Source organism: Astyanax mexicanus, chromosome 25 (assembly GCF_023375975.1).
Source record: "Astyanax mexicanus isolate ESR-SI-001 chromosome 25, AstMex3_surface, whole genome shotgun sequence".
Taxonomy (NCBI): Eukaryota; Metazoa; Chordata; class Actinopteri; order Characiformes; family Acestrorhamphidae; genus Astyanax; species Astyanax mexicanus.
This window is the reverse complement of record NC_064432.1, coordinates 14,944,783-14,962,918: the sequence shown is the minus strand read 5'-3', so window position 1 is coordinate 14,962,918 and position 18,136 is coordinate 14,944,783. Positions and strand designations below refer to the sequence as shown.

The 18,136-nt window shown below is 39.5% G+C and overlaps 1 protein-coding gene across 2 annotated transcripts in view; it reads left to right on the top strand.

Moving 5' to 3' along the window:
• Positions 1-18,136, top strand: part of fbxo41 (F-box protein 41) — a 110,269-nt gene that overhangs the window by 84,545 nt on the left and 7,588 nt on the right. For both annotated transcript variants that reach the window (XM_022681810.2, XM_022681811.2), the window contains exons 5-12: positions 482-858; positions 5,908-6,143; positions 7,367-7,482; positions 10,624-10,776; positions 11,381-11,476; positions 11,705-11,823; positions 13,777-13,935; positions 15,065-15,180. In XM_022681810.2, the coding sequence (XP_022537531.2) occupies positions 482-858; positions 5,908-6,143; positions 7,367-7,482; positions 10,624-10,776; positions 11,381-11,476; positions 11,705-11,823; positions 13,777-13,935; positions 15,065-15,180 (1,372 nt within the window). The remainder of the gene's footprint in view (positions 1-481; positions 859-5,907; positions 6,144-7,366; positions 7,483-10,623; positions 10,777-11,380; positions 11,477-11,704; positions 11,824-13,776; positions 13,936-15,064; positions 15,181-18,136) is intronic.

Sequence of the window (18,136 nt, the reverse complement as noted above, 5' to 3'; positions counted from 1 at the left end):
ACTCTTAACGCTGTTTAGCTCTTAATCCACACGTTTTGGGAATTAGTGATTTTGAAATGATCAGTTTTGGCGTTTTTTTTTTTTTTTTTAATCATCAGTATTATTGGAAGATATGGCCACTATTCAAACCATTACCTGCTGCCCTATTTATTGTTTGCTGGAAAAGGACCAGGCAACACTAGCCACATTACTACGATAGGCAGACACTGGCCAGGCTACTTAATTCATTTTTTTATTTATTTTTTATTCATTTTGAAGTTTAAAAAAATGATATCAGGGTGTGTAGTCTGTGTATATCAGCTTCTGAAAATACATGTGTACATGTGTAATATCAGATATCAGCATCAGCCTAGAATTCCCACACTGGTGCATCCCTAGATGTTCATACCTGGACACTGATGCCAAAATTTCAATATTCCATTGGATGCTGCATGTTCCGTGAATTCATGACTCTCTCTATCTCTCTCTTGCTCTCTTACAGGGCATCTGGCCGGGTCAAGTCGGCTTCACAGGGCTCAGTGGCGGGCTACGACAGCGACAGCGTGGACCTGCACGCTCTGGAGGGCAGCCTGGAGGCGCAGTACTACCATTCTCAGTGCCGCCTTGGAGAGTCTGTGGGCTACGAACGGGCTCCCTCGTCCGGCGGGCAACCTCGCAACTGGGGGCTCCGCAAGCAGGCCATCCAGAACTGGCAGCGGCGGCCCTACCGCAACAGCACGGAGGGGGAGGAAGGTGACGTGTCTGACGTCGGATCCCGCACCACCGAGTCAGAGGCAGAACTGTGGGAGCAGGAGAGGAGGGCGTCTGCCGACAGCCAGCAGCACGGGGGGCATCGTGGAGGGTACCGGTTGGGCACAGGTATGGTCAATATGTGGGTGATATGACCTTAAATCAGTATTATGGTTAAAAGAAACATTTGACCCTGGTTTAGATTAAATAAAACGGTCCATGCTGGTTGTAAGAGCTTGAGCCATATGATGGGTTAGTAATATTTTAATGGGCAGTACATAAAAAAACAAAATAGGAAAATTCCTCACACAACATAATAGTAATAAAAGTAGCACTAGATTATGTATAGATTGAGGAAAAGCTGAATATTGGTTTTAATTAACTCAGATTAGAAAGAAAGGACATCTAGCCTAATCTAGTATTTTCGTACACTAAGGCCTCTCTTTCAATCCTCTCTCAATTGTACCCTCTACCCCCTATGTTTTCGAGTGTTTCCATTGGTTGAAATCATCCCATTAAGAAATAGGCCAACCCTTTGAGGACCTGTTAAGTCGTCAAAATGAATAAATAAATAAATTAAAGAGAACACTGCTTTATTACCATGCTACTACTAGTGCTTTTGTAGGTGACCCTGCCAGTCTTGCCAGTTATGATGCGTGGTATGAGTGGTGAAGTTCAGCCTCAGGCCGATTGTTACATTATACTCAGCAACCGGGGTGTTGCCAAAGTGTCTCAAAGTGGCTAATTCCCATACTATACTTGGCAACCTGGGTGGTGGCACATGTAACACTTGTCTCTATGCGAGCAGAGAATTTGGAACAGAATCGAGGCCCATTCGGTTTAGGCTCTGCTCCCGTTTGAATCTAGGCCTGATGGCCCGAGTAATTTCTGCATGACACACATTTCCAGACATAGGGATACCCAAGCAGTTACACAAATGGCCCTAAATCAATTATACATCAAGCAGTTATACAGTTACCTTGTTTGTAAGGTGTCCAGCATTCCAGCATAGCTCTGACTACATCCATCAGTTGCTAGACCCGCAGGTCACGGCTAGAGCAAGAGGTTGGGGGTCCGTCTCCTAATGCCCACTGTAGTCCAGGCAGCGGTGCAGGACGCAGGCCAGGGAAACTAGGTCAGTGCGATGCCGCTCCTGCCGGAGCACTCCGGGGGACAGCCAGGGCTGGAGTCACAGTGGGATGAGTAATGAGCACAGCAGCCCACTCACTGACTTCAGATCAGGCAGAGGCGGCAACTGTGGAGGGGATGAGTAATGGCCAGACGGCTGCTGTTGCATGCGCACACACACAAACACACTCTTAACAAATGAGTTGTGGACTCTAGGCTAGCACGAGTGCCTACAGTGGGTACAGTGAAAGTATGAATGACTTGGAATGAAGAAGTTGTCCATGCATTCGCACTTGATCATGCCTCTCATACTGTACTGAGTATGCTGCCCTTTTTACAATTCTTTTTCTCAGAGTTTCACTAGAGGCTGCACTGTTCTACTGCAACTAACAAGTCCATAAAACATATATGGGTCTTTTAGAAGACTGTGTTTATTAAAAATGACTTAATAAACTTTTTTTTTGGCACAAGAGGCATGGGACAATTTCAATACTATACTCAGCATCGGGGGGGTTGAAAAAAGAGGCTTAGACTCATTTTCATATTGTACCCAGCAGCACTTGGATGAGATTTAATCCATTGTCCAGCTCTGGATTAAATCTATAGTTGAATCACAAGATGTGTGACAGGGTGGACAACTTTAGCAAAAATTGGCATTTGATAAATTTGGTTTTCTAAGTGTGTAATAATGTGTTCACTCCTTGAAAAATCTTGAAAAATGTGGCACAGTGTTTGTATGACATTTAAACTTAAAAAAAAAAAAAAAAGATGAAAAATCTATGTTTCGGACAGAAAAGGCATGTCATATTGATACTGATCCCTATCTCAGCCTGTCCCCTCTCTTTCACGGTCTTACGTTGGTGAAGAGCCTGCTTCGATAGAAAGACTCATCTCTGAAACTCCCTCCAGCCTACAGTGTGTGCCATTTGCAACGCATGAGGCAGTCACATGATCACTCCCACTCAATCCCCAATGCAATAAAAGCATTCATCGAATGTTTTCAGCTGCACCTGCAGTTCCCGGGATTCATCAGTGCAGATCTGTCTGACGCTGCAGTAACATGACATGAGGAAGACTATGAGGGAGACCTGCTTTGGTCATAGAATCTCATAGAATAGAGGACAGTCATTGTGACTGTCTTTGGCGCTCATTGAAAATGCTCCATGCTCATGCTCAGATCTTTTTTTTTTTTTTTTTACAGGCGTTACATAAGAAATTATTAGGCTATACCTGATCTCTGATAGATAAAGGGTTGATTTGATGACCCAAACACCTGATGAAAACTGCTGGGTGTGAAGCTCTGTAGATATAGACTGCTTTAGTGCCCAAATAGTGGCTATCCAATGTTGAAAATCAACTGTTGTGCATACAAGCATCACAACATGGCAGGAGAAGTATAGGGTGGATTATGGCTGGAAAATAAACCAAATGTGTGGTATGAAAGTTTCATAGGTTTTCTAGGACTAGGGATGTTAACCACTGTTCTAGGGTGTACTAAATCATCTGTAGGTAAATAAAGCTCTGGACAAAGTTAAGAGATTAATTCAAAATGATGAGCTTCTTTGATTTTGAGCTTCTTTGAAATTGAAAACCTCTGGAATATAATCAAGAGGAAGATGGATGATCATAAGCCATCAAAGCAAGCTGAACTGCTTGAATGTTTGCACCAGGAGTAAAGCAGCATAAAGTCATGCAAAAGCAGTGTGTAGGACTGGTGGAGGAGAACCAAATATTGATTTCTGAACTCTTAAAACTTTATGGATATGAACTTGTTTTCGTTGCATCTTTTTGTTATTTCAGCCATTTCTCATTTTCTGCAGATAAATGCTCTAAATAACAGTATTTTGATTTGGAATTTGGGAGAAATGCTGTCTGTAGTTTATGGAATAAAACAACAATGTTCATTTTACTCAAACATACACCTATAAATTGCAAAAATCAGAGAAACAGATTCAGAAACTGAAGTGCTCTATTTTTTTCCTCACAGCTGTATATCCATTGGATATTAGGGTTGCACAATATTGGAAAACTACTGACATTTCATCATTTTTCACCAAATTTCACCAAAGAAAAAAGCATATTTCTTCTAGCGTGAGATATATTTAATTTTGTACATCCTGCAGTGTGAGTGATGCTGAATCAATATATTTTGCAGGCCTATTTGAGATCATCATCATGCATTTTCTTCAGATCATGTTAATATGGGCTTTTAACACATTAGCTTAAATCTGATCAGATTTGATCAGCGACTAGGCCTCATCCATCCTAACTGCTCTGCTGTCCTCTAGTGGCCTTCTTTGCGTTATCCCCCATCTGCCACAGGATGGGTTATTTATAATGCAGCTCCCACACCCATATTAGATGCTCTGAAGATATTCATTTTTCTTCTTCACACATTGATTTCACACTCACATAGAACTGAAAGCAATAACCTTTGGATGAATACCACATACTGAAAAGAGCAACTCATTTATATATATATATATATACACACGTTATTTTGACGTTGTGGACCGAGCGCAGCTTCTTGCTCCTGGTTGCTTCCCCTCAACATTCCTCTATAAGCACCAGTAGTCATTTTCTCTCCTGCTCTTGGCTCCGGGTGAGGTGTGAAAGTCTTGAGTGTGGGAGGAAGCCTTCAGCAGCCTGCTGTTCCTTCAGAATGGGTCTCTGGCATGCTCTTCAGTGCGTGACTCTGGAGGCAGCTGATGGCTCTGTGGCTGGCGCTGAGACACTGAAACGTTTGCTGGTCACATGCTCTGGGTGACGTTTCAATGGTGCTCTAGGAAGGCCCAAGGACTGCAATGGGCTCTGCGGCTTAGCACAGTTTGTGGTCCTCTGGTGTCACCATGTGACCGAAACCAGGTATTGCACCATTGTATCATTTCATTGACTGAACAGGCAGTTATGATTAAGATGTTATGGTAAGATGTACAGTTGAGCTCTTTGTAAGAACGTTTGTTTTCCCACTCCTTCATGCAGAATTCTTTCAGCTGTGTGATAATTTAATGGGTTTCTCAGAGGAACATCTTGTTTCAAGTTACCCTATCAGATTTGCATCAAGCCCCTTCTAATACAGTGAAAAATACATACTGGACCTATAATGAAGAGCTGCCAGTCCCTGATGCAGCAACTTAGCATCAAATCATGACATTTCCATCTCCATGCAAAGCACATTGTTCCAGAAGTCCTACTCTTTGTCTAGAGCAGGGGTGTCCAAACTTTTTTGTTGGGGGCCAGAAGGAGAAATATATTTGAAGTCACGGGCCACAGACTCTATAATAAAAAAAAAAATGAAATATACCACTTTAAATAATACATTTTCCTGATTACTTTCATTTACACACCATTTTACTTGACTTACTATCTTAATCTATCTTTGACAGTATTGTGTAAACTAAGATTTTTCAAATTGATATTTCATTTCATGATGTCTCTTAATATTAAACTCCTTAATTATGGCAACTTTTAGACATTTTTCTGCGCTACAACTGAGCACTCTCTCTCTGCTTTTAGACTCTTTGCCCTGTTTTTCTGCGCTACAACTGTGCACCCTTTCGCTTTTAGACTCTTTGCCCCGTTTTTTTCTGCGCTAAAACTGAGCACTCTCTCCGCTTTTAGACTCTTTGGCCCGTTTTTCTACGCTACAACTGCGCACCCTCTCGCTTTTAGACTCTTTGCCTCGTTTTTCTGCGCTACAACTGAGCACTCTCTCCGCTTTTAGACTCTTTGGTCCGTTTTTCTCCAAAAAAATAAACGGGCCACAAATGGCCCGCGGGCCGTAGTTTGGACGCCCCTGGTCCAGAGGTTCTCTTTAGTCATATTCTGATGTGTTTTTTTAATAGCAATGGTTTTCTCCTTGGACACCTCCTACAGTAATCAAACTAGAGATACTGTACCTGTAGGTCCTATGATAATATTTTAGATTTGTTGGCAACTTCTATGAGCATCTTGTGGTCTGATCTGTGCATGTTGGCAGTTGTTTTAACTGTTTTCCACTTGGACATCACTAATAGATATAAACCATTCCTACTCTTCTTTCTCCTCCAGGTCGTTCAGAAGCAGGCTACAAGCCCTGCCGTCACGAGAAGAGCCCTTCCAAGTCCAACGAGGTCATCAGTCCCGAGGTACTGAAGATGAGGGCTGCACTGTTCTGCATCTTTACCTACCTGGACACCAAAACCCTGCTGAGGGCGGCCGAGGTGTGCCGGGACTGGAAGTTTGTGGCTCGTCACCCTGCCGTGTGGACCAGAGTGCTCCTGGAGAACGCTCGCATCTCCTCCAAGGTTCTGCTCCATATGTTACTTAAAAAATAAGACTTCTAACTCAACACATCTTACAACAACTTGCTTTACACAAACTATCAGCTCAATTGCCTTTATTTTATTCCAATTATAATTACATTATATTAATATCTTCAGGTGTTGGATTTGGTACAGTGTTGTGGGGTAGGTGGACTCAAATGCTCAAATTATTTTTTATTAGGTTTGCTGTATTCAGGAAGGAGTAATTAAACTGGGATTTGAACTCCCAACCTTTGGGACTGCAGACTGGTGTGCTACCACTTCACTACTTAGGATGCGTGCAGCGGTTTTGGAAGAGGGCCTTAAAAATGGTAGTGGAGAAAATGGCGGGAAAAATCTAACAACAGACCTGCTGCCACATGGCATGGACCAAACAAAGGAAGTGGAACCAACAAACAAACTTAAAGAAACTTAGAAAAGGCTTGTAAAAAACAGAACTTGGAAAACACAGATCTTTTTTTTTTTATTGGTAGTTTTTTTTAGGATTTTTCTCTTTTTTTGGTAGCCTTTGTTTCAGACTTTTTTTTAAATCTCATTTCTTATTTTGTGAGCCTTTGTTTCTTTATGGTTTTATTTAAGATTCAAGATTTTTCTCTTTTCTCACTGTTACCAGTCACCCCTCTGCAAAGGTGTGAAGGTGAACTGAGGTTTGGCTGGGGTTTTTAAGCTGTGTTCACAGCTGAGCCTGGTCTGCTCTAATTACTGCTGGGGATTCTGGGAATTGTAGTTTTTTTTTTTTAGCCCAGATCCACCAGCTCTTCCACTGCAGTGTCCAGGCCCTCTGTTGGTGGATGGTGGTACATGCTGTTTTTTTTTACATAGTTTTTTACATACACAAAGTTTTTAAATAGTGCGGTGTATATCTGTCACACCTAGCCACCGTTCCACTGTCCTGAGATCAGCCTCTCCTGATTACTGAGACCTGATTACTGATTTTGTCATTAAAGCTTCTCTGCATTTGCATCCCATTATCTGGTGTGCATGTTACAATAACACAACACAACAAAATATTGCATTGTATTTTTTCAATATGGTGCATTATAAATCCTCTTATTTCTCATAAAAATGGTAATTAATATTATTTTTAGTTTTTAGTTTGGTCAAAAATGAGTACATCAAAAATCAGGTAAATGCACAATGCTTATCTAATGATGATCACCCTTTTTGTAAATTTTAATGTTTGTATTTTGTACTTGTGTCTCTAGTTCTTGTGCACGCTCTCTCAGTGGTGCACGCAGACGCACTCCCTGATCCTGCAGAACCTCAAACCCAGGCAGAGAGGGAAGAAGGAGACCAAGGAGGAGTATCTGAAGAGCACACGGTACAACACTCATCACTCTAGCTCCTTTCATTGCAGTGATATATATATATATATATATATATATATATATATATATATATATATTACATTTTGTGCTGTATTTTAGATAGTAAGATCCTGATGGATCATCAGTTCCCAAAGAGTCTTTGTACCACATCATGCAAATAAGAAAACTCCATAAGGAACTTTGTATTTGTGAACAAATCTCATCATCACAAAAAACACTTCACCAGTGTTGGGTTGTGATGCTAATTGGAAGAACAAATTTGGTAATTTAACCATATTGAAGTATCGGTGTGGAGTTGTACAGGTTTCTATTGGTGTCCTTCAATAATCAATCCTATGAATAACTATAAGATTCAATCAGAGTATTTTGTCATAGTATTTGTGTCTTCAAGGCAAGCTCTTGAGCTCATGTTCAGAACATGTAGAGCCTCTGGATCTCATTAAAGTTACTTTGGGCTGTGAGATGCCTGAAATGAAGACCAAAGGTGATCCGGCATCGTATGAAATTGCATGAAATTTTGTCACTGACCACGGACGGGGTCGCCACACACCAATTTGTTGACCAAGCAGAACTCGTCAATTAAGATAACTCCATAACAGCCTGGTATGACTACTCACCAAGTTTCATTCCCGTCAGCTTATTCCTTCTGGGTGCAACAATGTTTTTGACAACTCACAAAATAAAAAATAAAAAAGTCTTTCATTTGTTATTGGTGGAAATGCACTTTTAACCCTTATATTGTTTTAATTAAAATCAAATATGTCCATATGTTAAACATATGAGAGGAGACAACCGTTCTTTCTTCATTGGGTGTCATTTCAGTGTACAGCACTGTGTCTCCCTCCTTTATACTCATACCTACTGTATCTCCCTCTTGCAGACACAGACTGCTGACTCAGTTTTTCTGCTTCAATACGAAAGTTCCTTTAAATTAAAAATCCACTGCCTGATCACATCCTGCACCACACACAGGACATGATGTTGAATTTGCTCAGGGCTGTTTTCCACTGACAAGCACATCAGCTACAGCTCCTTTTGTATTTATAGGCTCTGTCTAGACAAGAGAACGCTCCTCACTCAAAGGGCAGCATAAATAAATGTATTGAGGTAATCCCATTTTTACTGAGGCTGCAGTTTCAGCTGAACTGGATTGATTCTGAAAGAAACCAGGGATTTTATCCAGCTGGACAACAATGGCAACAGATATTAATATCAGATAAAACAACATTGGATGACGAAAGGTCAAGGTCAAGACTAACTGTCTAATCTCAGTGTAAGTCTGATAGAGAATAGGTGATGCCATTAAATAAGCAAAATCCAACATCTTACAAATAATCACATGACAAAGTGATATACTACTTGATGTTAAATGCCAACTTTATATGAGGTATCGTGACCAAAGCACGATCTCTGGTAAGCATTATAGTCTTATCATTCCAATATCTAACATCATTAGATGTTAGTCGGTTTTATTTGTGACGTTAAATAACCAAAATCCAACATCTTCCCAACGTCTCATGCCAACATAATATTGACACAGAATACCAGCATTTAGTTATGGTAGGGTGACCAAAAACCAACGTTTGCTGAACATCAAATTGCCAATGAGAATTGAAGCCTAATAATATGGTGTCTAAAAAAACAAACTATGTCTAATCAACATTGTAATCTTAACATTTACTCATTTACTGTAACATAACACTATGACAGTAGTATTTTCTTGATTTTACCTGTAAACTGTGGCATGATCTAAAAAAAAAAAAAAAAAAAAATCCACTGTCATACTGAGGAACAATATCGTCATTTAGTTTTAAGATATGATAACAAAAACCATCAATGTTAACAATTTCTATGTCATTCTAACATCATTAGATGTATATATATATATATATATATATATATATATATATATATATATATATATATAGTCATATGAAAAAGTTTGTGCACCCCTATTAATCTTAATCCTTTTTAGTTGTAAATATTTGGGTGTTTGCAACAGCCATTTCAGTTTGATATATCTAATAACTGATGGACACAGTAATATTTCAGGATTGAAATGAGGTTTATTGTACTAACAGAAAATGTGCAATATGCATTAAACCAAAATTTGACCGGTGCAAAAGTATGGGCACCCTTATCATTTTATTGATTTGAATACTCCTAACTACTTTTTACTGACTTACTGAAGCACAAAATTGGTTTGGTAACCTCATTGAGCATTGAACTTCATAGCCAGGTGTATCCAATCATGAGAAAAGGTATTTAAGGTGGCCAATCGCAAGTTGTTCTCCTATTTGAATCTCCTCTGAAGAGTGGCATCATGGGCTCATCAAAACAACTCTCAAATGATCTAAAAACAAAGATTGTTCAACATAGTTGTTCAGGGGAAGGATACAGAGATTTAACCTGTCAGTTTCCACTGTGAGGAACAGAGTAAGGAAATGGAAGACCACAGGGACAGTTCTTGTTAAGCCCAGAAGTGACAGGCCAAGAAAAATATCAGAAAGGCAGAGAAGAAGAATGGTGAGAACAGTCAAGGACAATCCACAGACCACCTCCAAAGAGCTGCAGCATCATCTTGCTGCAGATGGTGTCACTGTGCATCGCTCAACAATACAGCGCACTTTGCACAAGGAGGAGCTGTATGGGAGAGTGATGCGAAAGAAGCCATTTCTGCGAGCACGCCACAAACAGAGTCGCCTGAGTACAATAAAACTCATTTCAATCCTGAAATATTACTGTGTCCATCAGTTATTAGATATATAAAACTGAAATGGCTGTTGCAAACACCCAAATATTTAGAACTAAAAATGATCAAGATTAATAGGGGTGCCCAAACTTTTTCATATGACTGTATATATTTTTGTTTGTTTTAATATGTTAGGAACCCAAACTCAACATTGTTAAGGTAGTCTGAACAAAACCGAATGTCTATTCAATATCTAATGCTTACATATCCTCAGTGTCACCTCTTTATATGTTAATGTTTTGTCGATTTTAAATTGTGGTGCCAGATACCCATTCCAGAGTATACGGACTGCTGGCAAGTAATCTTGTAGATAAGTTCGACAGAGTTAAAACTGCTGTACTAAACTGTGTTGTGTGTTCTGTTTTGTGTGTGTTTGTCTCAGAGGGTGTCTAGAGGAGGGTCTGGAGGCCTTGTTAAAAGCTACTGGAGGAAACCTGCTGATCCTGAAGGTGTCTCACTGTCCCAACCTGCTGACTGACCGCTCTCTGTGGCTGGCCAGCTGCTACTGCCGAGCTCTACAGGCCGTTACATACCGGTTAGTCCATTTAAACAGATTAGCTTTTTGCTTACTCTTAAATTTTGCTATATATAGGTTTATGTTTGAGTAAAATGAACATTGTTATTTTATTCAATAAACTACGGACAACATTTCACCCAAATTTTAAATAAAAATATTGTTATTTAAAGCATTTATTTGCAAAAAAAAAAGGAAATGACTGAAATAACAAAAAAAAGGTGCAGAACTTTCAGACCTCAAATAATGCAAAAAAAAACAAGTTCATATTTCTTAAGTTTCTAAAAAGAGTTCAGAGATCATTATTTGTTGTAATAACGCTGTTTTTAATCACAGTTTTCATGCATCTTGCCATCATGTTCTCCTCCACCAGTCTTACACACTGCTTTTGGATAACTTAATGCCTTATATACTCCTGGTGCAAACATTCAAGCAGCTCAGCTTGGTGAGAGCTTGTGATCGTCCATCTTCCTCTTGATTATATTCCAGAGGTTTTCAATTTGGTGAAATCTTATAATCTTACAAACTCAATTTTTAAGTGGTCTCTTATAAATTTTTTCCAGAGTTGTATCTCTAAACGCTGTGTTTCAGAGTGGTGGATGATGTGTATATCTGTGTTTTTCAGGAGTGCCACAGACCCTGTAGGCCAGGAGGTTATCTGGGCATTAGGAGCAGGCTGCAGAGACATCATCTCCCTACAGGTGGCGCCATTGCATCCCTGGTAAGGTTTTTTTTTTTGTTATTTGTTAATAATTATAAAGTCTTTTGTAACAGGTTATTATTAGCTGTCGTTAGACATTCATATTAATGTTGAGCTTGATGTAAGTGCTAAATGCAGTAAAATATTGTGGGTCAAGTTATTTTATATATTATTATACAATTTTAATTATTGTTGCTTTCTATGGTCATATTATTCAAATTACAACTTCTTATTGTTTGTTCACTACAGTCAACAGCCAGCACGATTCAGTAACAGATGCCTCCAGACAATTGGGCGGTGCTGGCCACACCTACGAGCCTTGGGAGTGGGCGGGGCTGGATGTGGCATACAAGGATTGGCTTCCTTAGGTGAGTGACAGCAATCTGTGGAGATATACACTAATGAACTAATGCATTAATCTTAGAGGTTAATGTCATTATGAGCCCGAGCCCGACCCGATCTGCCCCTAAACTGTCATTATGAGCCCGACCCGACCCGCCCCATAAACTGGCTGTTTTCGGGCTATTTAAATGAGCAAAATATGATCAGAATTATGTTAATTAACACTGTAACACAGAAGCATAGAACTATTTTTTAATTAAAATGATTTTAAGAACAGCTACACACAGTACTGCAAGTCAAACGCGGACAAGTGCATGAGTTCACGTGTGCCCAGAGATACGTGATTATAACATTTTTCATTTTTATCATAGTTTAATTTTATTTTGTTTTTATTTTTTCTCATTCAGTTCAGTAAGTTTTAATTTGTTTTTAGGGTGGGCTTGCTAGTTTTTAATAGTTTTCACACAACTTATCAGAGAGATCAATCTAAAAAAAACACAAACGAGAGAAAGAGAGAGAGAGATTTTCGTGTTCTGGTGTATGAGCTACTCACAGGTAAATGTTTTCACACACTGTATCTCCTGTTTCTCTTTTATCTCCCTCGCGCTCATATTCTAATCCCACACATAGTTCTGCAGTTTCTCAGTGTTTTCTGTCGTATTTTGTGGCTAGCTCGAGCGCTTTACACAAGAACTAACGCCGCGGACAGCGAGGAGCCGCACGCTGCAGCTGTTGTGCCGAATCCGCCTCCCCGCTGAATCCGACTCCCGCTTCGCGAACAGAATCGGCACAACACCGCCCGCTGTACAACTGCGGGAGTGAAAACTGCGCTTATAAATAAATTAAACACAAAAATGAGGGTATTCTATCAGTAATTTCTGTTCATTTTAGTTAGTTTTAAACACACAGTACAGTTCCAGTTAGTTACGTTTTTTTCTTTTAATTACCGTTTTTATTAGATTCAGTTAACACAAATGTTTGATCTATTTCAGTTTTCGTTATTTCGTTCGTTTTCGTTAACAATAATAATTGGTTACTTTGCAACATTGTGATTATCACACCAGAGCTTTATATAAAATTAAAAATATATACGGGTCGGGCCTCGGGTCTGGTCGGGTTCGGGCAGAGAATCTAAGCTCTAATTAATCTTCTACCTTAAGATGCACACATTGCTGACATTGATGTGCAAATGTGCACACACACACACACACACACACATACAGCGTGTAGAAAAGTATCAGCAATAGAATAGGATTTTTGGGAGCAGATAAACAGGAGCATGTTTTTTTTAGTCCATGTAGAGAAGTATTGCCAATAGAATACAATGGTTTTGAGCAGATAAACAAAAGTTAATCTGTTGGTACCGTGCCTAATTCTAAGCGTGGCCTAGACTAGAGGCTCCTACAATCTTGTAGAAAGCCTTTCCTGAACAGTAGACACAGTTACTCCAACAAAATCACACAATAAGCTCTTTCCTAAAACCATTTATACATGAATGAGCAGATGTCCCAGTACTTTCATCCTTATAAAATGTACTTAATGGCATTCCTGGCACACTATGCTAAAATGCAAAGGCACAGGAAATGACCATTAAAAGCAGATGACATATTGTGTGTGAAAAAACATGTTTATACAAAGTGTTTTGGACCGTGAATCAGTGTTTTGAATGGAGAAGAATCCTCAGTGTGACGCTGTCTGCATCACTGATTGCACCATTTTCAGACATAATGGCTTTGACCTTTTTTTTTTTTTTTAAATACGAGGCTTTATGCTATTCAGAGTGTTTACTTGCTTGGAACATCAGTAGCCCGGATAAACAATAACCGCTTATTGATGTACAGTAGCTTGTTTTTTTCAAATTGTCCTACTCTGGTGGACAGGTTTTCTTGAAACGTGAGAGCAAAGTCAGCAGTAACAGTGACCATGTGTGTGTGTGTGTGTGTGTGTGTGTGTGTGTGTTTGTGTGTGTGTCTTCACAGCGAGGAACTGCATGCGGCTGCAGGTGCTGGAGCTGGACCACGTCAGTGAAATAAACCAGGAGGTGGCTGCCGAGGTGTGCCGGGAGGGCCTGAAGGGTCTGGAGATGTTGGTGCTCACCTCAACCCCAGTCACTCCCAAAGCACTATTGCATTTTAACAGTGAGTGGATATATGAGTCCGTGAGTGTCCATAGTTGTGTTTGAACATCATACACTGATGTGCCAAAAGTCATGGGATAAAAAAAAGTATGTTAAGTGATCATGAAGGGTTCTCATTGAACGCCTGCTTGCTTGGGAACACCCACACCTGCATAAGTATGGTGTTATCTTGTGAATCAGGTTAAACAGGTTAAAATGTAATGGGCACCAGATGGATTGCAAAGATTTTTTTTACATTCCCAGATCCAGAGTGTTACATGTGTCTTAGAATATGTAATAGAGGACATTAGCACCCACAGTGGACCGTGCAGTGGGTGGTATCAGTTGATCGTAACTGGCAACGTCTGTCTGAAATGGTCAGATGAACAGACAACTGGCAGAAATCATTACCCACGTTTAAAGCAGCTGTGTTTTTGTAATGTGTGCAGCATGTGGCTTTGCATTGTCTTGTTGAAAAAATGCTTAATCCTTTCTAGAAAGGATGTCATATTGTTTCAGTGTTGTTGGGGAGGAAGGTGGACTCAAATGCAGAGTCGTTTTTTTGTTGGAATGGAGTAATTGGGAGTGCAGACTGGTGTGCCTTGGAAATGGGCCTTAAAAATGGCAGAAGTGAAAATGGCGGGAAAATCAAACAAAGGACCTGCTGCCACATGGCATGGCCTAAACAAAAAAAGTGGAACCAAACTTAAAGAAACTTAGGAAAATCCTTTTGAAAAACAAAGCTTAGAAAACACAGAGCTTTTCTCTCTTTTTTGTGGCTTATTTTAAGATCTCTCTTCATTTTTTGTGAGCCTTTGTTTCTTTTAAGAGCTTTCCTTTTCTCTTTTTTAGCACCTCTGCAAAGGTGTGATGGTGAACTGAGGTTTGGCTGGCGTTTTTAAGCTGTTCACAGCTGAGCCTGATCTGCACTAATTACTGCTGGGGATTCTGGGAATTTGAGTTTGTTTAGCCCAGATTCATCAGCCTATCCACTGCGGTGTCCAGGCCCTCTGCTGGTGCACATGCCGCTTTCTTAGACATATTAAAGTTATATTCAGCTTTCAGTTCAGCCAATACTGCTCTCCCAAAAGAATCCAGTATCAAACTGTACCCTTTATCTCACGTCTCCCTCTCTTACCCTGTCTCTGTAGGTGTGTGTCGTAACCTGAAGTCCATCGTCGTGCAGATAGGTATTGAAGATTATTTTGAAGACCCCAACAGTCCGGAGGCTAGAAAGCTCTTTGACGAGATGGTGAACAAGCTCCAGGTATGAGTGAGTGAATGTAAATTCACTGTTATGTTGGTCTCGTCATGAAGCCCATAACATTTGTATGCTGCAGTTACCCCAGTCCAATCAGCCATAACTTTAGAACCATCTACCTAATATTGAGATGGTGCTAATGTTACGTGCTGTAACATTGCCTCTGATAATTTATGGCATGAACTACACACAATACCTCTGATCCTTTAGATCGCAACAGTGAGCCTTAGGTTCCCATGAACATGTCGCTTGCTGCTTCACTGGTTATCTTTTCTTTTGGCTGTTTCTGCAGTTTTTCCAACCCTCCAGGTAGTTGTGTGCAATATGACGATAAATATCGTTTCTACAGTAATTTAATCAATTATTCATGCAAATATATAAAGTAGGCTAGGATAAACTGTATTGGCGTTAGGTTTGGGTTTCTATCATGGTTTTCTGTTTTTGGTGAGGATCTTGGACTGATTTTATGTGGTACATGGCACTCTGCCGCTGCTCCTTTGTTTCTTTAGATGTTGCGTCTCATAGCGCCGGTAAAGCTTTATATTCTGTCTTTAAGCTACTGCTTTGAGTTTTCAATATTTCGTTTTAAACATTTAGAATTCGTTAGATTATATTTCTTCAAGCATTTTGATCTTAGTTTAGTTGGTTATTTTCCTGTTTTATATCTATTTTTCTGTTTTTATTAAATGTTGTTATTAGCTTATTAGCTTCTTAGCTTGTTGCTGCCTTCTTTGTTATTTAGCATACAGAACCTCTTTCTGGTCTTTTTTATGAATGTTGATTTATTAATTTAATAGCTGTATCTAATTATTTTAAGTCAGACAGGCACTGTGTGATTTTTCAATCGGGTGCAGAGAGCTCATCCGCATGTTTGAATGGTTTGTCCTGTAGGAAAACGCACGCGATTACCTGCGGAGCACCTGCGGAGCTTTAAACGCGGGGATGAGCAGTAACTTTAGGATCAGCACAAAAATCACAGTGTGATTTGTTATATTGAACTTTGTTCTACGTCACGCCACAGACCATTTTCTTCAGCCGAACCCGACAGCGCACCAGGAAAGCGGTGAGAATTCTCACCGGCCCAAATTCGGGCATCGGTTTAGTCAGGGCTCACGTTCAGGCTCGCGTTCGGGTTCGGGCAGACAATCTAAACTCTAGTATGCAGAACTATATTATTATTGTTATTAATTTTCCAGTCTTTTAAATAGCAGGATACTTTGACTTTTATTTCTCTGCCCCAGGCTCCAGGAAATAGTCTGTGATGTATTCATCTGTTTTTTAATTTATTTTATATAAAGCTATGGTATGATAATCACCATATAGGTAAGTAACCAAGTATTATTGTTAACGAAAACAAACGAAGTAGCAAAAACTGAAAGCGAAAGTTCTCCTTAACTGAAACAAATAAAAACGGTAATTAAAAGAAAAAACTAAAACGAACTGAAATTACAGATTGAATAACCTTATTTTTGTGTTGTCAATTTATTTATAATTTATTTATATAAATGTGGTATATCATGATATATATCGTTTATATTGTGATATAAAAAATTCCATATTGTGATATATGATTTTTCCCTTATCGCCCAGCACTACCTCCAAGTGTCTAATTATCACAACAATTTGGCCTTTGACAAAGTATTCTAATGCTGGCCCTGCTTTTTACACATCATCACTTTCAAGGAATAACCGTTGACTTGCTGATTAATACTTAGGTCCCACCTAGTGAAGATTTTGTTGTGAATGAAGATAATCAATGTTTTTTCCACTTGTAAATATGTAAATATGTCACTATTCTATATTTAAAAAAAAAAAATCATGATGGTCCAGTAGAAATGCTCTAAAATTGATTGGAATAAAGTGCTTTTACATAACTTCCACTGAAAGTTCAGAAAGATTTTTCCTCCTCCTGTAAACTTGCCATTTTTGGAGACGTCTGGATGAATCTGAACATCTCAGGCATCAGGGAGTTCCATCCTTTTATGGAGCATCAAGTGAAGCATCGAGCTCCCACAAAACCTTTGGCGTCAACCGTGCTGCACCACAAAACGCCGATTCCAAAACTGGACAGTCAGTTATCAGTCGCCCCGAAGCGAAACAGCAGGGGCGAAGGATCTCTAAGTGATCACCAGTCTGTGTAGCCGCCTACCACCAGTCTAAAATTATCCAACCAAAGCTGTTCTGGAGTCAGAGGCCGCGGTGTTTCCTGTCTCCGAGCCGGGCGGACTCTGATGAATCAGTGACATTAGGGGAGCCCTTGCGCCGCTACGTCAGTGAATTGTGAGTCAACTGAAAGTGACTCATGTTGTTTGCTTGCTTCAGGCTGGAGAGCTCAGGGGAGTCTCTGCTGAGACTGAGGATGGAGAGGACTTTCACAGGAAGATTTCACCAGTAGCCACAGTTACATTTCACTTTTAAAGGTCACGAGTGTGAGATCACTGACGTACAGGCCGTCTGTTCTGTGCCACATTCTGTGCCTCTCAACGTCATTTCAGATCTATACTGTTTTTATGCTTTCTAGGAATTTTAATTAATCTCATTTGAGTGTTTTTGTTTCTTAAAAATGAATCATAGTATTTTATTTAATAGGTATTTTAAATTTGTCTTTAAATGCTGTGTCTTTAGATCTGTGATCATCTTTAAAAATAATGGATGAATGAAAGAGACCAGTCTGTCCTGAGTGACACATTTATAAAGTTAAAGAGCAACTTATCCCCCTGAAGCCTAAGTTCATTATTCAGCTGTTAGTCCTCATACAGAAACTATTGTGCTTTTTTATTTAATAATATTGTAATGAATAATTTATTGTAATAAATAAGTCCCACAGGGTTTAAATGTACACACAGTAATGTTTGTGTTATAAAAGAAAAAAGGCAAGAAATGTACAGTTTGCTGTATTTATTTATGTATATTATATATATGTATATATATTTATGCACCTGGTACATATATACAGCTCTGA